The following is a 22389-nucleotide window of genomic DNA, read 5'->3' as shown; positions in this document are numbered from 1 at the left end:
CCAATAATCTCATGGAATTAATATTCTAAGTGTGTTTAAGATATTTCACCCCTTTACTCAAACACCCTTTGTGTTATTGCCGATTTTAAGACATCCAGTGGACAAATACTGCAGAGCTGGCTTGACCGAACTCTCAACAAGGCTTTTAAAAATGTCTGATTAAGTCGAATCACATTATTGCTCCAGTCAGCAAAAGGTCAAATTCAGCACAACATGTTTTCTGCTGATAAAAAGGAGTAAAGGGGAAAGTTTTATCTCGTCATGATGTGTTGTACGTTGTACTCTCACACACTTAACACACATGTGATCTGATTAGACAAAAACACGTTTGATGCGTGTGACCTTTTTTAACAGGAGTGAACTTTGTCAGCACGATTTCTTTTACATCAATTCAGGACTTCAAAAAAAGGCTTGAGTGGTAAAAGTAAGACACACCGGGTCACACAGCAACAGAAAACAAACCTCGACTGAGGAAAAATGTGACAAAAGGCAAGAAGGAAAAATTTAAAAGGTGAAATCTGCTTTGAATTTTCTACAACTGTATATATTAAATGTGGAGAAAGGGGCAGATTAGTACATACAATAATTACTTGGCAAGGATTTTTCCCCCCCCCGTTCAACTGAATGTTAAGAAATTCACTACCAAGGCAACGGAATCAGGATTATCTAAACACTACTTCACATTTTACTTCGACAACTCGTCTTATCCGTAAACAATAATTTTTGTTAGGAGTCATTTTCACTGAGACTGTAAAGGATAAATTCAGATATTTACAAGTCTGTCTCATCACGATTAAGGTGGGAAATTAACTTTTTAAAATATGAACATATATACCGACATACAACACACACCAACCACTGACAGATTCACCATCCACTCTTTAGGAAATCATTATTTTGTGTCAGAAAGCCACTTTCACATGTTATCAGCATTTGGCTGGTGCTAATTTCCCACCGAGACACAATAATCATATGTCCATATGCACACTCGAAGTTATTGGTCACTGTGATCATTACTTGTCTCCATTTCTAGCACATCTACACTGAGAAATGTAGAGCTGAAATGACGACTAACAGTCAATTAATAAATCATCAGAAAACCAATCACCAGATATTCTGATAATTGAGGAGTCAGTTATTTTCTGATTCCAACTTCTTTAACCGTATTTGTTGCCTTACTAGGTTTTATTCAGTTGTAAATGGGACTATTTTTGTCTTACACACAGAAAATGCAAGCCAGCGTTTCCCAATCTCAGGGCTGCGACCCAAAATGGGCCGCTGTCTGGTTTGTATTGGGTTGCCAATTGGCAAAGTAAAATGTTTAATGCTAAGTGTGATTTCATTTTCCTAACTTTGAGGTTTTTTGAAATAACTGTGATCTCTGTGATTCCCTCACTCTCGATCGCTTGCATTTCAAAACAAAAATACAAAGTAGAGTTTATAAAGATTTGTTTCACTAAATCTTCTGAAAATGCAGAGGAGAGGTCTTTGCAAAGCAGAGAGTTTCTGACGATGGAAAAAGTGAGCCAGTTGTTGGTCTCTACTCAGTCAGTACGGAGACAAAGGATGACCAATAATTCAATGTTCTTATGGGAATGTGATTATTGTACCAGGCAGACTGAAAAAAAATGTGAACCTATCCTTTAACAACAAGGTTGGTGACAAAAGAAATTCTGGGCTAAACTCTGTGTGGTAAGTTTCTCCCTGTAGCTGCCTGAGACAACACCTGACGTCAGTTTGGCATAAAGATCAGTCGAACAGTTTATTGAGAGGAGGAACGAGGAGCGATCAGCAGAACAGCAACATCACAAACTCGGTTCATCTCATCTGGATCTCAAGAGGTTTCACATCCCTCCTCACAAGAGTCAAATCATAATGAAACATTTCCAATGCAGGGGATTATCAACAATGAATGAGAGGACATCTGTGTTGATGAAGACAGGGAGAGTGAAGAATGATTCCTGATTACTCTGGTCCGAGAGACCAAATGGATTAAAGTTGGCAGCAGGACAGGATCTGACATCATAGTTAACGGGTCAGGATGAAGGAGATGGAAGTGATTCTGCTGGTTTGAAAACCATCATGAGCGCACAGCAGCTCGGCCCAGCTTCTGCGTTCTTACTGGCTAAAGTTTGTTGATTTGAGGAAAACGGTGGGGTCAGGGGAAAAAAAAAAAATTACAGTGTTGTGCACCTTAATGGGTCTTCGTCTTGGGTTGGATGATTCTGCGGACAACACTGTAGAGGACACCGAAGTTCTGTGAAAAGAGACGACAAGAGACGGTGTCCATTTCATGTTTCCAGACAGGATAAAAACATCTGCACACTCACAGACCTTTCTGTAGACACGGAGTACGAACATATACACCAATACAAGAGATGGTTTCTGCTTTCAAACACAGATCTCAGTTAGGAGAACGACACAGAAACAGCCACAACACTCACTGGGTAGTGAGAGGGAGCATCGAGTTCAATCAGTATCAATGAAAGGAAACGTTTTTAGTTCTGTCACAGGCTACATCAGTTATTGGTTTCAAATCGGTGGCTGCTGTGGCTCAGGAGGTAGAGCAGGTTGTCCACTGATCAATGGGTTCGATGATTTGACCTCCACACTCTCCTGTCCACACGGTCCTCTGGGTGGCACCGTGTGGTACCTCACTATCATCAGTGTAAGAGTGCGCATGAACGGGTGAATGAGCAGCTTTGGATAAAAGCTCTATATACATGCAGCTATTTACTGATGTCTTAATTAACAACTACGAAAGACGCTCGCCTCATTCTCTATCTACTGAAAGCACAGAAGAATCGCTGAACAAAAGGTCTCACTTCATTACTGTGGGTCCACACTGATTGTTTTACAGGATATTAATTTAGCTGTTTAAAGCTGGAGTGCAGGATTTTTACATACAAACAATGGTTACATTTTACATCTGGCATCTGTGGCGACATGGGGGCATCCGTTGTGATGGTGGAAGCATGCGTCATAAACACGTGTGTAATTACTCTCACTGCCAGAGGGGGGAGACATAAGTTCAACACTGCAGGATTAATATATCATGTTAACCACCACTTACTAACTTTCTGTGGGCTGTTTGATGCTGAGCAGGTTCTGTACAGTGGATTTTTTTTTTTTACCCAATGAAAACCGCTGCAGCCGAAAATGACCTCATAAGAGCACTGAGAGTAAAACAACTGGACCGGACAGTTGAATAATGAGCTGAAACTTTCTATAAAACTCTGTAAAAATGAGCAGAGCTGCACATCTTAGATGATATTTATTCTAGGTTAATCTCAATGAGCATCCCTTTCACATTATTTCATACATTGTTATTGTAAATGATCGGTTACTACTGCTTTAAACAAGTGAAATATGCAGCACATTTACGTAGCGGTGCATGTCTGACTCACCTGGATAGCCAGATACATCATCCCTAAGTAGGCTGCGATGCAGACGGCCAACAACAAGTCAAAAATAGCCGGCTTCACTCTGAGAGGTAGACAGTGAGATACAGAGTTAAAAAGCTGTAAGTGACTGTCAAGAAAGAAAAACAGTCAGAAATTGTCTTTGACATAATGTGATGCTGTTTTTAATGTTTGGATTTTATCTTTTACTAGTTTGGATCAAAATCTGAAATAAAGATTGATTGAAGATTGGAAATCAGCTGCACTAAATCATCTCAGAGGAGGACGAGGAGCTCATTAAACGTACCTGTAAGCATTCATAGTCTGCTTCAGCTGGTCGTAGAAAACAAACTCTGGATCCCTGAAGACCAGAGAGTTTAAAGATGTTACTTCAACATCAAGACAAAAACACAATGTACTATATATATATGTTACATTAGATAAATAAAACTGTGCATGAATCTTTTCTGTCCGTCTCCAGTCTTTTCTTTACCTTTTGTCAGCTTTGACGTAGTGTCTTTTGACATCCTTGAGGTAATGTCCGAGGTGATACTCCAGAGTGGACACCACGCTGCTGTCTTTGTCCACAAGCTGAGCAGCCCGGGGCTGTGCTGTGAGCCAGTCCACCACCGCTGATAACTGCTCCTCCTGCACCTGCTGACGAGATGAGACAAAAACTACATTACATCAGAGGCGAAACAGGAAAGTTTGTTGAGCTACACTATATTTAACACCAGAGTCTGTGATGGACAGGACGGGATATCGTAAAACAGCGGCCTGGCATCACCTGATGAACCAGTCTGGAATCTTTCAGTTCACGTTTGATTTCCACGAGGCATTATCAACAGACCTACAACTAATCAGAGCAACAAAATGTGTGATGTAGCACTGAGGGACACAGGCAAGTTGGGACGGAGCTTGGTCCATTTTCAAGCATGCAAAAAAAAAAGCTGCTTAGTGATAAACTTCCTAAAAATACAACTTTCTAAAAAGATCTGAGGTGAGAAAGAGGCCATGTAGACACTCCTCTATCAGTCCTTGTATCAAACCATCCCTTATTAAATAAACGGTGATGATTGAATATATCCAGGACAGGTGGAAATCTCTCTGATCTGGAGGGTGGCCAGGCAAATGAAACATGAACTTACAGATTTGTCTGGTTCCCAGGATTGTAAAACTGGACATTTGGAATAATTATTACGTAAAGCAAAGAATTTTGCATAACAAAATTATAAATATTCAGAATATCGACACAAATTCTGTCCTGATAAACCAGCGGGAAAAAAAAAGGGCCAATTGTTTCTGCTTTTTCTTTCAGAGATGTGTTACCACTGTGCCCTCATAAGAGCTTCATTAGGGCTGAGTTTTCAGACTTGGCAGTTATTTGTCTTAAATATTGTACTGCATGAGTCAGTGTCAGTTAAACGTAGCCAAGCCTGAGATGATTTCTTTTTCATCAATAAAACAAACTGAGCGAGCAGTCTGTTTCCCAGCGATACTGAGACGACATCGTGATTTAGAAAATGATGCAAGACTGAGCATTAGGTGAACATTCATGGGATGGATGAGTCGGTAATATAATGCTACACGACCACTTTATTTAATTTCATGCATTTATACATTTCATCTTTCTCCCGTACAGCTTTTGAGCCTGGACAGGCAGAAACTGAGACTTCTGAAAATAACAACCAGACACCACTGTTCACTTCCTGACTGAGTCTTATCAGTCATAACTTGTCCTTCCCTGATTCACAGGAGGGAGGAACACACACCAACACTGGACAGGTTTCCATTTAATGTCTGTTGAGTTGCTTTATCCTTCAAAACATTGAAGAAGACTGTCATGTCAACAATTGGTTAAATAAATTATGTTGTTTTTTGCATCTTGGCTACAAGTGTGCAACTATTATCTGCCACATCATTCCCTGATTCATCAGGCCCATTTGCGTGACCCTTTTCTGGAAGAATAAAGTACATCAACCTCAACCATCAATGATTAATTCAACAACAACCCAGTCTGTTTTCTGCCACATTAACTGGTACACTCATGTGTTTCTTTCATTAATAGTTCCACCTCATCATTGGTCCCAACAAAGACATCTCTGGCCTTACTTCTTGTCATTGCTGCTTTCCATTCACAGCATTTCCTGCAACAAATCGACCAGCTGCAGGGTAGACATCTGCTTCCTGTTTACACCTGTGAGTGCATGCTCAGTGTGTGTGAACAGTTGTGTGATATGCATTCTCAGGCCTCAGTATGGACGGAGACCGTTTCTGAAACAGTGCAAAAACGTTTGTGTGGATGTAGATTACAGCTGGCTGCTATGGCCTAAAATTTATATCACGCAATAATTTGTGAGCACAGACACCAACTGTATATATCACAGATTATTTGATTTTCTTTAAACTTCAATATAAATGTTTCTGAAGGGTTAAAGCACTGGTATGGAAACTGCATGGCAGTTACTGCTGGACTTTTATTACTAGGACATATTTCACGGTACAAAGATTATTTAAGAACATCTGATGTGCAAAACTGTAATACTAAACAGAAACATATTTTCTCACATACATCAAGTATTATCCTTCTTGTAACTACTGTCATCCATCGTAACTTGTGAATTATCATTTTCGGCTTGTCGTATCATTGACACTTTTTTTTTGGTCATGCAAAGCGAGGGTTCTGGCAGATCAGCACCGAACTGTCAAAATTCACACAACTGGGCAAATTCATACCAGTGTACTTTCTATATCATTTTTCTCGTCCACCCCTAATGGAGGTCACTTTCGTTTTAAAAGGAAAATGAAAACGTATTAGTGTGGACGTGTCACATGAGCAGCTGAGTTAAGTGACTTACCATTTGTTCAGTGAAGATCTGCAGGTCTCCAGGAGCCCCCTGGGTAGAACAGGAACAAAATGTCATAGCACAGAAAGCAGACGTCGTTTCTAATGTCGGAACATTTTCTTATCTGTGTGTGTGTGTGTGTGTGTGAGTGTGTGTTTACCTTTTCTGTGAGGTTGTAGATGACTCTGGCCAGCGCCTCTGCTACCACTTTGGTGTTCCTGCTGAGTTTCCTCACATCTACGTGAGGCCTGTAAGACACAAACACGTGTGCAGACAGTTACAAAAGGTGAAAAACAACCAAACATCAGGAGGGAAACCAGAAACCCTGAGCAGAAAGGGGAGAGAGGAGAAACAGATTACAGAGCGTCTGTTTCCACACAGGTGGGCTGAAAATGCAGGAGGAAGGAGCAAATATCAAAACGACTGACAGGTCAAGTGTGAAAGTGTAACGCAGAGAAGATAAATGGTTCACTAACAGACAGACGGGGGAGATGGAGGGCTGCAGGAGCAATATGAGATTAAGGAGCGTGGAAAAGAGAGGACAAATGTGTTACTGCCTCACTCTGCACTGGTTATGTCCTCAGTCTTTCCATGGAGGGGATTTTAACATGATGTGGGTCAGGGAAGGTAATGGGTCTATAACAACACTGATGACAGGGGTGAAAATGACCGCCAGCTAGAATGAAAACTCTTTTTTTTATTTCTTTCTGTGATTCAGAGACTTGCAGTAATGAACCCACCCAGCAGGGGGCTCTCCCGCTCCGTGGCGAGAGGAGGGGGACACTGACCGCACGTCCATGATGCTGGAGCGCTGCGCCAGGCGGTGCGAGGGCAGATGTGACAACGTGAAGGCCGGCAGCCGGCGGATCCCGAAGCGCTCGTGCTCCCAGGCCAGCATGTCGTCCGCCAGGTTGATTTTCTTGTGGACCATCGAGAACTTGACCTCTGGGTACTGACTCGACACCACCTGACGGGATACGACAGGGACGGAGTATAATCCTTAATTATGGTCTATAATCAATCTAACATATGTTATGAAGTTTATAGTGACAGTAGAACAAAACTGTTTCAAAATGCTGGTATCAGGAAAAACTTAAAGAGAACTGTAAAAATAGATGCAGCATCCGGGGCATCTGTTTAAACAGATTTTTTGCTTGTATAAAATAAGGGCATGTTTTGACAAGTTTTTTTTGTGGTGAGAGATTCAGGCTGCGGTTCATTTGCAGTTCAACATGCCCTCGCTGACTTCCCCACATGGGAATCCCCACCATAACAGATAACATGTAGTCAGATTACAAAGTATAAGTAACTTAAATATGGCCAGATTACATGGATAACTACATTACAGTTAAATTGTCATGGATTGCTTGATTATTCTTGATTACCTCTTTAAAATATGGAAATCTTATGATTATATAAATTATTTCTTCATGATAACCAATGCTCTATTAACTCTTGAAAAGCACATCTGACATTCAGGGGTTTCTTAGACAAATCCTCTAATTTGTGTTGGACACAACAAGAGAACTATCCTACGGAAAAAATGCATTTTTTGGGCTCTAAAAATGTTTTTAGATGTTTAAAAAGAATATTTGTGGAATTCAATTTATTGTGGCTGCATTCACTTATTTAGTGTACAGTGCAATATTTTCAGTGTTTAAAGTATTTAAGTATTTGGATTAGATTTCATTGTTTTGTAATCCAATGGTTTATGTCACTAATCACAAAAATTGCCATTTTTAATTTGTATTCAGTAACTCTGACTCAACCCTGTCTGCCATCATCATAACAGTCATCCCATTTATCTGAAAAACTGAGTGCATTTGATGAGCTTGAACACTGGAGGGCTGAGTGAGTCAACCATGGTCACTCAAGAAGTGAACATTACCCACAATGCACTGCAGTCATGCCTTTTGGGCCAGAAAATACATCCATGTTTTGGTGGCCGTAATGTACATAAAACTGCTGTTATTTTATTTATTTATTCATTGATTTACCTGTGTTTTTATTAGTGCACAATAATCAACATGTCAGTTTACACATCAATTTAAACGTACTGGAGTTAAGAGCAAATTTTTATCCATAAGAAAATTATGGACAAAACTGCTTTTCCATTTCAGTTTATCTAATACATCTTATAGGCCTGTGTAGGTACGTGTGTGTGTTCAGTTACATACTTAGTAGATAGTTTCTTAATAACTAATTACAGTCAATATTTACTTAGTTTGTTGCACTGTTCAGCTTGTGTAATTTCTTATTTGTCAATATCATCATCACAAACAAAAGTGTCTAAATCAGAAACTGATGCAACTCACTACCAAGTACAGAAGATGCTTTTGCCTCACTAAAATGAGTCTGAAGGTATGTCTGGTGATTTTGTAAAAAGCGGTTTAGTGCAAAGCTACAACCGGCGGTTGATCCGTGATAGTTTGAGCTAAAAGTGCATGAAGTCAAGTACGTTCCATTAAAATCCCCTCTCTCCCTCTGCTCTCCAAGTGACCTGTTTGAGGCGTATGCCGTTATGAATTAGCAAAGGCTTGGACTATGCGGAAGAGAGGAAGTGAAACTACAAATAAAATGCAGTGTCAGTAACTGAAGTGACTCAGTGGTGCATCACGCCTTAGTGTTCTTACCATCTCCAACTCCTTGAGCAGAGAATACTGAGGAGTTCCCTCTTTAGGAGGTTTGGACACATGGAGGTGCAGAGAGTCTCCGTTCCCCAGAGTGTCCAGACACAACACAAACGCTACGTTGTCCTGCAGCAGACTGGAGTCTACAGAGGAAGGGAGAGGAAGATGTGGAGGACAAGGAGATGTTAATAATTAAGTTACAAAATATAAAACAGATATAAAACCAATTATTTTATAAAGAGAAAGAACTAGGACCAGTTCCATCAAACTGAAACATACAGCACACTGTAACAGTCTTGTCATTTTGTTTGTTGTGTCTATTTTCATATTCTTACTTTTATTTTACAGACTGCATGGTTAATGCAGTTACATACATGGACAGACAATACATACAAAAATTCATATATAAAACATATGTGGTCTAATGTAAGCAAGCAAACAACCAAACTAACAAAAATATGTTAAAATAAAAATAAATTAATAAAATTAAATACTTCAAGTAATTGTACTTTGTTTTGTTGTTTTTATTTTTTGGAAATAAACTGGCCTTGACTTGAACTTAATTTGCATTTAAAAGTTATCACATCCAAATAATTATTATTATTCGAATGCTGAGTATTGTATTAAAATTGCACCAAGGCCCAAGAGTCAAATATCAAACCAAGTTTGGCTGCATAAATACTTATTATTCTTTTCTGTAAGCGTTTACTGAACATTACCTGTATGGTCCAGATTGTCCTCCAGCCAACGTTTGGTGCCCTGGTAGTTAAACTTTCCTCCCCCAGACACAAAGAACAGCAGGTTGTACCTGAACACACAACATGAGTCACAGATGAGTCAAATCACCTGAGGGAACCTGGTGGAGGAGGAAGTGTGATGCTAGGATGTATATACTAAGAGACTGTACATATTAGTGTTTGTGGGCAATAAATCAAAAGGTACATGTTAAAATGATGGACAAATCAAGTGAGTTGTATGACTTTGGGATTTTACAGTAAATTCCATTACTCCTTTTCTAACCACTCTCTGTAAGAAAGGAGTCTTTCCACTCTGCTGCTATTAAGTACATTTAGACATAAGAATGAGCCTGCACCATTTTATTGACCACTTTAAGTGTTTAACACAGTCGGATGTGGTTCTTCCTGCCAGCAGAGTGCACAGATAATGTTCACTTTAGTTCTCAAAAAGCATTTGGAGAATGACACTAACCATAATAGATGTGATACACATATAAAAATACACTTTATCTTCTGTTCAGATGAACCACTCAGGTCAGCAATCGATACAATGTTCAGGAAGATCTGGGGAGCCTTTAAAGACGCTTCAACACAACTCAAATGTGATGGTTGAAACAAAATTGCTGCTCATCCAAATTAATTCTTTAATCCTTGTTCTGGTTTACTACTCAGTACAAAGAAACAAACCACAAACAAGGGCTTGGTGAGAGGTTGCTTGTCTTTTTTCCCCTGAAATTTTGTTTTTAGTCAATATTGTTGAAAATGTTTAATACAGAACAACTGTGCTGTAAAGATCACTCAACATTATTAAAATTCAACAATCAATAGTAATTCTACATTTCATGATATACACGTTACAACACATAAAGGGAGTGTGCAGCTTAGAGATTCAGTGATGTGTCTGTGTTGACATAAATGTGTAAATTAATAAGGGATATTGCTTTTTATGCAGCTACAAAAATACAAAAACTGTCCGGCAGCTATTTGAGGTCAATAAAATCACTGAATGATCCAAAAACGGGCGCTGCCATCATTACTCACCCAGCGTGTGTCCTCTTGTAGGTGTAAAGTTTCGAGAAGAGACGAGCCAGCTCCAGTAACATGGACACTCCGCTACCGTTTGAGTCCGCTCCGTATGACAGCCACTGCACGCAACACCAAACACACAGACAGACGGGTCACTTTCCTGGCCTGCTCTCTGTTTGTTGCCAGTTGTGTTGCATAACTCAGTGATTATCCTGAAATGCCACTATATTAAGTTTTTGGACTCAAACTTATCAACTTGGGGTCAAATAGCATCAACAGAGTATGAGATTTCAGCAGTTTTATAAGTTTTATTGCAAATCACACTGTGTAACATTGGATCTAATAAGCTTGGTTATGACTTCAAGGTTCATGTATGTAGTCTGTACGATGATCACAACTGCTGAATCGTAGGCTACGACACAAGACAATATACAAGAAAACATCATTAGCGTGTCTCACCCATCTGTGCTGCTATAGTGGCAAACAATAAAGCCAAGCAATACTCGAGCCTTTGCAATAGTGATATTTATGTGTATGGACAAAATTTCAAAGAAGAGAAGGAAAATTTGGACCTGTGGCAAGCAACCAGCTTGGGACGCCAACTTTGCGAAGCGAGCTTGAGGTATTGTTAAATATTTCTGTAGTATGGTAACCATGCTACAATAACACACACAAACGTACATTTGTGCGTTGTAGGGTCCAAACTTTTTAATGTCAAGGACCCCGACAATAGATGCACATTTTGCTGAGACCCCCAAGAGAGGATTGATTTGAAGAGGATTTGAGAGGATTTTGTCTGCAGAAATCCTTCTTTGTTCCCTTGTTGCTCCAACTTCCAAAAAATGTTACTCCTTCTTTTGCTGGGGATCCCTGTTCGTCACATTGTGAGATGGTTATTCTCGATGTCTCGACACTGTCAGAATTTTGTCCCAGGCTGTCTTTGGTCTCAAGAATGCACTGTCTTTCATGTTGGTCATCTTTTGCCTTGAACATCCCAAAATCACACAGTGTGTAACCAACGTCAAGTGTCAAATTAAATCAAATCCTACAGATAGCTGCTGACAAAGTGTTTCTTTGGCTGCTCCTGTATGTTTTGAAAGTGTTGGGGCGTATTTGTATGAGAAAAGAAGCAGTGAACATACTGGAGCAACACCAAATGAGTCGTAATGAGCAACCACGACAATAGTGGGCAGGTCCTCTCCTCCGACTCCAGCCAGGCGACCCTGGTGAATAAAAAGAGATGCCATTAGATGAGTTAAATAAAACAGAAGGCAGACAAAGAATATCTAAAGCATTATATTGAGCTAAACCAACGTCACTGTGTGTATGAACCTCGAGGCTGGCAGCGTGACAGTGCAGAGCTGCAGTGGGCTATAGTCAGAGTCGACCTCCTGACAAAAACCTCCCTCTGTCTCCTAATCCTCTGCAGTGTGACTAAACCACTTTTTCCTTCTGGTTTCAACACAAAGCTCAGATTAGAAAGTCCTGAACTAACACTTCACGCCTGCTTTGTTTTACACCCTTTCTGACTCAAACTGTTTGATGTAAAATTATCTTCAAACAATGATCAAAGCTGTCCAAATCCCCTCTTGAACTCTTACGAAAAACAAAGGGACAGACATACTGTAGCAATCAATTCTAGCAAAGTCTGAATAAAAACAGGAATAACACTCATGTGTGCAAACTGAGCACCAATAACTTCCTTGTTAAAAGGTGGAAGGCTGTTATGCTGCACCACTTAGCACCAAGCGATTTTAAGTCCTATCAGGCCACCAGGCTAGATAGTGTGTGTAAATCCATCTAGATTTAAAAATTCCAGCCTTTCAGTCCACATAATCGTTTTTGTTCCAGGATTTATGCCCACCCACGTGCAGAGATAACACGCAAAACCTAATAACACAAGATCGATGGTCACAGCTTCAGGTACCAGGGGACTCTCTTCATCCACCGCACAAGTAGATCCTTGAAAATCTGAAGACAGGCGTCATTTGTGAAACCATTTTCATAAGCAAATCTACGGAAGCAAAAAAGTGTTGCATACATGGACAGGAAGTGTCCATCTCACTGATTCTGTAAAGCCTCTGTTAAATATCCCTGCACAAATTTTTAATTACAAATACACAAACTATTCCAACAGCTACAAAAACTTCTTCACGCTTGCACAAAACAGCCAATACCAGAGTTTGCATTATTTGCCTTGAAAATGGGCAGACACTTGTTCCCTTAGGCATTACCATTACATGTGAGTCAGACAGACTTTTAACACTTTTCTCAAACATCAAACTCGAGAAACAGGTTAAAGCCTTGAATATTTATTATTCTGAGCTCTGAAGGATATAAGAAACGAGATAACTTCAGAACAGCATTAATTCTTCTTAAACAGGGTTCTAGGGTTTATCAATGACTGCCACTTATTAATACTTTGGAAAGTCAGATTTGTAGCCTAAATGGGGCTGCAGCAGTCTTGCAATACTGGACAACTGAAGATTAACCACTAACCAATTGTCTGAGGATTTCTAAATGTTAGGTAGTTGTTCAAACGACAAAGAGTACAGCCTAACAAACCTACACTCCTTTCATTTCATCAAGGACATGCCGGAAACAATGATCTGCCCCAGTTCTCCTTGGTAGTAAGCACACAATCGATTGGTACGGCAATGGAGGTTTCTTTAAAACTCTGTTTCCACCCAGTTTTAGCAACAAAAGCTGAGAGATTGTCCTCAGTCTCTATTGAGCGAAGCGATTAGAGACTGACTTGTGAATCTAGGTTAGGAGAGACTGGTGCAGTCTGCTCAGTTTAAGCTACAGACAAATGACACCTGCACATTTGCCATTTTCTTGGAACAATCACCAAACACACATAACATTATATGATACCTCTTCGATATGTTTTTTAATAAATTAGATAAATATAATTTCAACACTGGAGCCTTAGCAAATTGAGAAAAAAAAGAGTAGCATATTGTATATATTGCAAATGATAGTTATTATGCTTATGTTACATTGTCATCATAAAAGAAACATTAAATCATGTCCACAGCCTGTTGACTGTGGGAGGAAACTGGATCACGCACCCAGAGGAAAACTACGCCAACTAAAACTCACACAGAAAGGCCTGAACAGAGGTAAAATCAGGGCATTCTTGTTGTGAGTCAACAGTCCAAACCACCAAGCCACCGTTCTGCCTGATGTTCCTGTAATATTATCCTGCAACTCTCCGTATGCCGTTTCTGACTTTGTTTTCTGTGTCTGTAACTTTACGACCCAACATATTCTGGACAAATAATGAAAATCTTACCAGTGATCAAATGCTGTTACTTGATTAAAGTTAGTTACTGTATCAGTCTCTCACCTCTAAACTGGTGATGGCCCAGTCACTGATGGCTTTACTCTGAGCTCCACTGGTGACCATCTGGAAACCGTTGGCTGTGGCCGTATGCAGCAGCACTGCAGAAAAACAACAGGAAATATAAAATTAGAACAGACTGACTTGTAAGATTTTCATTCCCAGCTCACATATATAGTAGCCCGTATCAGACTTTAACATTTTATAACCATAAATGTGTTACCGTTTCATTTTTGCATATAATACAGAAAGGCTGACAAACAGCAGGTCCAGTCTAGAGGGGATAACTTTCTACCTTCCGCTGCTGATAAGGAGCCCTGTGAGGAAGAGGAAGTCAAGGTCTGAGTGTAGATGGACAGGAGCTCATCATCCTCCATGGCAAAGTACACCGGGACGATGGTCTCAGTAGCCAACATCTCCGGCTCCAGCTCCATGAACTGCTGCACAGGATGAACAAATATCAGTATGACAGAAAGTAAATCCTCTTTTGGGTTTTGGAGTGTTGGTTAAACAAAAGAACCAATTTGAGGATGTCATTTTGGGATCTGAGAAATTGTGATGAGTAATTTGGTCTTTTGGCCATTTTTTAGACTAAACAATTAACCAATTAATTGCAAAAATGAAAATAATCAATGGCAAGTGGCAAAAAAAGAGAGAAACTACAAATACAGAGCTTATCTACAACAATTCGCCAAAAATGGAAATTAGTTATGTAACCAAATGATTAACTCATCAAATGCCTACTACTTCTGCTCTCCAGAAAGACTAACGATCCCACTCACAAAGCTAATTAGTCATAACTCATGCAGTGTGCTTTAGTGAGATAATATCCAATCTCTGTAAAAGGGTTAGGAAGAAATTTTTCACAACAAATGCAGAACTGTAGATCACATTCATTTCAATGGAGTGCGTTATTATTACCTGTACTATGTCCTGGGGCACAGCAGACATGTTTTTTGGCAGCATGATGACCACAGCTCCAGCTGACTGGCGCAGGGCTTTTTGGTACTGTTCATAGGAGAAGTCTGCCAGCCGCATGATAACACAGCGACGACTTAGTACCTCTGCCTCCACAGTACGAGCCTCCGTGTTCAGGATGGCATTTCTGGTTCCTGTGGGCACGAACATCAATTATGATAAGATAACTCCTGTCTTTATGTCAACAGGGCAGAGCACTAATTTTTCATCCTGCTATTCGAGCTCTAGAGCTGTAAAACTGAGACCAAGTTGAAACAAATGGCACTGTATCGACAAACTGACACTGAGGCTGAAATACTCACTCATAAACCATAACAAAATGGCAGGGTTTGATAGAGCTTTTTGCCAATTATGGTTAGGGCTGCACAATTAATCGAAATATAATCAAAATTGCAATATGGTCAAGAGCAATATCCAAATCCCAGAGGCTGCACATTTTCGACAAAGGAAAGGAAATGTGACAAAACAGCATTATAATGAAGTGCTGTAGAGACACCCTGGCCTACTAACCTTGTTCTCAAAATGTAGGAAAACATGTTTGTCTGACCCAACAAATGTCAAATCATCATTTTAAATTGTTTGAAAACTGCGATGCAAAAACAACCATTCTCACTAATCAGGAATCATGTTGCAATACTGGTCAACATAATGGCAATGTGATTTTTACTATTATTATTATTATTATTGTTATCATTATTATTATTATTATTAATTTATTTTAATTATCGGTTTTTATCATACCTATGAGGATTATGGAGAAGAATATGTACCTTACTATACTTTGGGCTAGATAATTCAGCGCTCATTAAACTTAAGCACAATGTTACACTCAATCTATAATTCATAATTTTATCATAGCAAAACTGTAAAAAGGTGGTGAACAAGTTTTGCAAGCCAGCATTTCACATCATCACCTTACAGTTAGATGTCTCTTAGCAATGTTGCAAGCCTAATGATTAATGTTGATTATACTGAAATGGGTACATTTTATTGTGGGGATACACATTCATAATGATATCCACATAAACAAATATATAGTAAAATTTAACTAAATCTGTATGTGATACATAAAATGACATAACATAAATAATTTTTCATTAAAGAATTCACCACACAGTTGAGCAGTTTTATTGTTAATTGTTTAGTGTCCATAAGTTGTAGAGAGTGTATATTACTAAAATTAACATAAAAAGTCAGGTGAAGTTAGGGGTAATATTTGCCATCTTGCATTTATATTTCACATGCAGACATCACTAAGTTTAACATGAAGTAAATGTTATAGTCGTCGTGTTCAAATTATGTAATGGCATGTTTAATGGTCAAATTTATCTTTTGAGTTGTTTACACAATATATAATATTTCCAAAACTCAGACAAAGTGAATGACATCCTAATTTCCATCTAGGAAGTGAACTAGCTTGATGCTGTCTAGTAGCAAAGCTAAGCTACATTAGCAGCTAACTAGCTAGCTATACTACCATGCCTGCTGTCATTGAAATGTTACTGCAGGTAGACGCGGAAGACAGCAATGTTAACTTGACTTAGCTGTTGGAGACTAATCTAATTTCTGGTTAAGTTCATGCTGACATTTATTCGGTTGTGATACGTTAGAAAACCAGCGGACTTACCGTACGGCTGTCCCTGCAGGTCGTACTGCTGCATGCGGTACACCGTGAACTCATGTGCCGCCTCGGCCGGGAGCGGTGACACCAGGATCAGCACCGCGGGGATAAACACAATGAAAGTAAGGGGAAACGAGGATTTAAACATATTATCAAACACTTCACTGGCCTCCTCAAACATCGTGGCGATTGTATTCAGCGTACAGCTAAGGATAAAACAGTATGTTCAGTTGTCACCGCTCTCAATAACTGACAGCCGGAGACCCAGTTTAGCTAGCCAGCCAACCGCAAACCACAACCAGAGCAACAATCGTATCCAGAAGGGAACCCTTGAGTTGAGAACTCTCGCGAGAGTCGTGCGTGTTGACGCTTCATTGTACACATTTTTCAGACCAAATATATTTTATGATGTATTTTATAACATGGTTAAAATACGGGTAGGTTAAGGGACAGAAAAAACTTGGTCAGGGCGAGGGAAAGATGATGTTTTTGTTTAAAATGATCACTGTCGCGAGATCTTTCGCGGGTCTGGGGGTCCTTCGAGGCACGACCATGTATAGATAATTCTGATCAGGCATATTGCTGGACGACCAGCTACTCGAATAAATGCAACATTACTGCCAATTTATGAAAATATAGTAATATAGCGTAGTGTCTATTGAAAAACACGGGTGTATTTTGAACTATTCAACCGATAATTGCATATTTCAAACTGGGTGGAATTGAAGGCCCTTCGGGAATCTTCTAGGACGGCTATAATTAAAAGACGGTTTATTATTTCCCGACACTAGATGGTGCTGTACACCATAGAAACTAATCATGATAGAGGTCCTGTAATAACATTCGCTGGATTATAATTGACTAACTCAGGTTCAGGCCTCAGTTTAAGTGTGTGTAATTGTATGAGGAGGTTTATTTGCAAAAACGGATAAACACTATTTTTAATATTAATAAACCAGCACCACTTTGATATCGCAACCCAATACAAATAAAAAATATTACATGATAAATGAAAGTGAAATATCTTATACGATTACTGATTAATTATTGATTTAGGAGGATAAATAAAATCAGAGATATTTGTTAATTAACCCAGCTTTCAAATGTTAAAATTTGATTAGTAACCATTAACAACTGATATATAAAATATATATCTCTGTATCACAATGCACAGTGTACATCATTCTTATTTTTCTTATTTCTTATTATATATTTCTCCTTCTATTCTATTACAGCACATATGTATAATAACCACATAATAAAAGTATATCACTGTTTGGAAAACAAAGCACATACCTTTTCTATGTATATTGTCTTTTATTATCTATTATTGGCATTTTGTCTCTGTGTATATTTGGTAGACTGTACATATTTTTATAAACTTCGTTCTATTTTTTATATTTTCTTTTCTAAGTGCACTATGCAATATATTTTTTCTAGTCTTGAAAGGAGCATCTGTAATGTGAACAATTTCTCCCTGGGGGTCAGTAAAGTATTTCTGATTCTGATTCTCATTAATTGTAATTATTTTCTCTCTCTCTCTCTCTCTCTCTCTCTCTCTCTCTCTCCCTCTCTCTTTAAGAAGGTCTTATTATTCTAATATAATATCAATGTAAAACGTGTGTAATGATGAAAGAAAACAGCAGGACATAGAACAGGACAGCAGAACCATTTTCTTTTGTGCAGTTGAAAGAAACTGCTCACAAATGCCATTATGTTGATTTATTAATAACATAAAAATAACATCAATAGGATTTTACATTGGAGCAGAGGCATCTATTTTAAAATATAATTTGATTGTTACCCTGGAGGACTATTTCCACGCCTGAATTCCATTGAAATTAAAAGTGACACATAATAACAGTTGTTAAAACCATCACATTCACCTCAAAAACATGACCCTGCCATCCTCAATACTGCCATCATGAGCACAGAGAGATAACATTCTCCAGTCATTTTTAACCGGATATGACAGTAGAGTCTGTTGAGGTTGCTGCAATTTTGGTTTAAGACACAGAGACAAAATGTCCTATATTTTTCCTTATTTGTCATATTTCTAAGCTACTAAAAAATATAGTTGTTTCGTATTACATTAGGTAATCTTGATCTTGGTCTGTCTCTGTGCTAATTGTTTTGCAATCTCTTGACGTGCCAATTATGTGTAAGCAATTATAAATAAAAAGCTCCTTCTTTCTCTTTCTGTCAAAGTCAAATATTTTTAATAACCCATCTCACACTCAGGGGCACATAGATAAACTCATCTAATCAAATGAAATCATTATTACCATAGTTTATTCAGCCAGTAGTCCTTGTATGTTAAATATGCTGGCATGATGAGGGTTAACATGTACAGCTTATAATTGTGTGTTTATGTCTAACAAGTGATGAGATTTGAAATTTTGTCCTGATTGTTGTGCTGGAGGAAAGTCACGGGATCTCCAAAATCAATTTGTTTCCACCAGACCTTTTGACCAAAGTTTTATATCATTAAAACAAACAATAATAATAAAAATTAAAAGCCTGAGTCCAGCTGGGAAGAGCTGAAAATCATATTCTCTCTCCCTCTCTTCTTCCCTGCCCGTCTCCTGCTCCCGGGGCTGCTCTGCTAAGTGGCAGATTAATGCTGATATGATGTCCTGCCATCCCACTTAATGGACCTTGGCGTCATTATTTCCTGTTGTATGAGTAATCCATGCGCAGGCTGGTGAGAGGGCAGGCAGAAAACAAACCACAAAACCAATATGGACGTTGAAACTCTGTGTATAATGATTTCACATCACTGGGAAATGATCATTTGGAGGCCTGCTGACGAGGAAAACATACTGCTAAAACATGAAAACAAATGCAGAAAACAAAGAACAACAACAAATAGTCTCGAGAGGAAAATAATGTTCTTGTATGGATGTCGTGTGAGTGGTAGGGCAGCACTCGTGTCACATGAATCTGATTCCACCAAATTCATAACATCCTGTTATTATCATCTGACACATAGACCCAACAAAAATGCACGAGGTCACATTTTTTACTTGATGTCTCCTCGTCTAAATAGCAAACATTTTTTCCAAACATGACTCTGCGAAAGCACACACACACTCACACACATACACACATTAATCCTATCCATAATCACAACTCGCCTTACTGAAACCTTACGCTAAAGTGTTTTTATCACATATTTATTGTGATATATGTCCCCTATACACAGGTATCTGTCCCAACAATGACCCAAAACTCATTTTGTAGATATTCTGGGTATTGTTAATGGTATTTCAGAGTTTGTCTTTTCCTGGAAAACAATTTGAAAGTATTGTTCTCTGGGGCCTTACTAAATTTGGGTCCAGTGAAACGTTTTCTCACTTATGGCGCCACTGGAAAGAGAATACATCCGTTCGCCGGAGCAAACTGGAGTCACACAAACCTCAGAGTACAAAAACACAACTTTGTAACTTTATTCAGTGATTTGGGTGAAACTGGATCATATTTTATGGAGAAAATATTATGTGGTTTCTCCTCTGATGTCCCCCGGCTGCTCACCTTCACCTCTCCGTTATTTCATTACAGAGTTTCCCAATGGACAGCACTTGTTGCTAAAGTGGCTAACCATAACTGTTAGCTGTCATCTGCTGTTAGCGGGCAACAGAACTGGGTTCAGCAGCTCAATGAATAAAAACGGTCACTGGGACAAACACAGGCTCTGAGACCGACAGGAAATACAGTACTCAAGTTGTTTGTAGAGTTAACTAATGGAATCATAGCTTTGTTGCTAAAGGATACTAGCTAACTGCTAACTCCCATTTGTTTGGTTAGCCCCATTTGTGTTTGGGGCAAAACCCAGCCAAAAAAACTACCTTGGTACCGTGGTCAACCTTGTCTCCATTAGTCTCAGTGGCTGTTTTGGTCCCGATCTGCCCCCCATGTGAGAATGAGTCCTAAAACATGGACATGAGTTAACATATTAGCACTTACCGTTCCCTCGTCTCAAAGTAAATGGTCTTCACGTTTTGTTCTACAATGTAAACTACGTCAGTAAATATCCCACTTTTTACGTGTTTTAAAGATTCAGCACTCCAAATACTAATCCCTTAATGGGGGTGACACTGAAGTCATGGGACCATGATGTAGTTTGGTTATAGCCCAACATTAGCTCCTTACTTCTGGCAATTGCATTTGCACTTCAAAAATCACACGAGTGGTGTTTTTTTTTTTTTTTTATCTTGCTGGATTAAACATTTAAGTATCAGAAACTTTTGTTTGCCACAGAGCTGATTTTCTGTACAAATACAAAACATAATGGAAATATCCCAATGACATTTTGTGGAGGGAACCAGAGCGATGCTAACTTCTGGGTTGGCCTACAAAAAAATTTCACATCGCAGCACTCTATCGGAGGCTATTGGCCCAGTAAGAGTCGGCTAATTGGACTGCTCTCCTTCCTGAGCTGTTTCCTGTCCTATAGGAAATGTAAGCAATAAGCGTTCCACAAGCAGTTTCATGGGAATTTTAGCATCCAATTTCCAGCTGGGGACACAGCTTCTGTCCCTAATGGCACCAGCCGTCCCCAATTAACTTGTCCTCAGTCTGAAATGTGTCCCCGAAAAAATCTTAAGTCATACCCACACACAGACACACACACACACAATGCATGAGCTGTTCAGTGTCCTCGTTTCTTTCCAGCACTCCTGGGAATGTCCTGAATCAGACCAGCCTTTGCTCCCGACCCCCGGCCACAGAAAAACACTTTCTCTGTGCGACCACACAAAAGGTGCAGTCAGTGTGTGTGTGGGTAAGTACCGTGGATTAACGAGAGATTAGCTACCTAGCAGTAAGTAAGCAATTTCTGTGTAGCATGCCTATGTAAGGAGCCTCCCCCTCGGTTTATTGCCCCTTCCCATTCTCAGATGATGCTGTCATTTTCTCACCCCGCTGGAAGGTTGCTCAAACACTCACCACACTCAAATGTCTAAACCGCTTGACGACAAGGTCAGAATCACAGAATACCAGAGATGTACTGTAAGAGGGAGTGATTTCTGTCATGGGAACTGTGCTGAAGTCTCCACACAGACACCACTATCAGCATACAATGGTGGTCTTTCTAACCAAGACCTATGGAGCAAACTGTCTGAGTCATCCACTCCTTAAAACACCACCCGCTATAATCCCCTTGTTAATGAGCAGAAGCTTGGAAAACAACAACGTCCGGCTTGATGGAGAGATCTGTGAGTGAGATATGACTGAGTGGTCAGAGGACCTGAATCATCTGAATATGAATGTTCTCAAAGACCAACTTCATACTAAAACCATGCCCCATTATATAGTGTTCAAAATCTAGCAATGTCCTCTAGACCAGTGTTTCCCTAACCGATTTTAGCCTTATACAGGCTTGGGGAGTAACAAATTACATGTAACAGGATTACATAATAAGGATGCAAAAAAAAAAAAAAAAAAGGGTAACTGTATTCCATTACAGTCACAAAAAAGTAAGACGTGGGGATTATTAGCAGGATTACAATTTTAAAATACATTTGGAAAAAAGATCATTATACTACCGTGTGCAGTGTGCGCACATTACAACATTTAGACCAGTTACTGTATTGGAATATTTTTAAACTAACCCTCCCAACACTGACTTTATATTTTCTTGACCGTGCTGTTGAAAACACACACATATTAAATACTTTATAAATGAGAAATAAATGCATCACGGGTGAGTTAACAGGCCGTTTGATTGTTTTTGTTTCCTCTCATTAGGAGACAAAATAATTGCATTGAGGAGGAATTATCAGGGTCTCATCCTTTCCTCTTAT

At 39.2% G+C, this 22389-nt stretch overlaps 1 protein-coding gene across 4 annotated transcripts; it reads right to left on the bottom strand.

The window, feature by feature from the left end:
• Window positions 1–1736: 1736 nt before the first annotated feature.
• ncln (nicalin) lies at window positions 1737–16880 on the bottom strand. Of its 4 annotated transcripts, none has more exons than XM_084723440.1 (15): window positions 16592–16880; window positions 14908–15098; window positions 14282–14426; window positions 13993–14087; window positions 11783–11863; window positions 10656–10759; window positions 9597–9685; window positions 8881–9020; window positions 6988–7214; window positions 6408–6495; window positions 6260–6298; window positions 3895–4058; window positions 3709–3762; window positions 3408–3486; window positions 1737–2257 (listed from the first exon to the last, which is right to left on the bottom strand). In XM_084723440.1, the coding sequence occupies exons 1-15, from the start codon at window positions 16764–16766 to the stop codon at window positions 2195–2197; spliced, it is 1734 nt and encodes a 577-aa protein (XP_084579566.1). In that variant the 5' UTR covers window positions 16767–16880; the 3' UTR covers window positions 1737–2194. The 4 variants fall into 4 exon arrangements, with proteins under 4 accessions (XP_084579566.1, XP_084579568.1, XP_084579569.1 ...); XM_084723442.1 differs by having other exon boundaries at window positions 3895–4055; XM_084723443.1 differs by having other exon boundaries at window positions 7036–7214.
• Window positions 16881–22389: the final 5509 nt, after the last annotated feature.

Source organism: Lutjanus erythropterus, chromosome 7 (genome assembly GCF_056507025.1).
Source record: "Lutjanus erythropterus isolate fLutEry1 chromosome 7, fLutEry1.hap2, whole genome shotgun sequence".
Lineage (NCBI taxonomy): Eukaryota > Metazoa > Chordata > Actinopteri > Lutjaniformes > Lutjanidae > Lutjanus > Lutjanus erythropterus.
The sequence above is the reverse complement of the archived record's forward strand: the minus strand, read 5'-3'. Positions and strand labels throughout refer to the sequence as shown.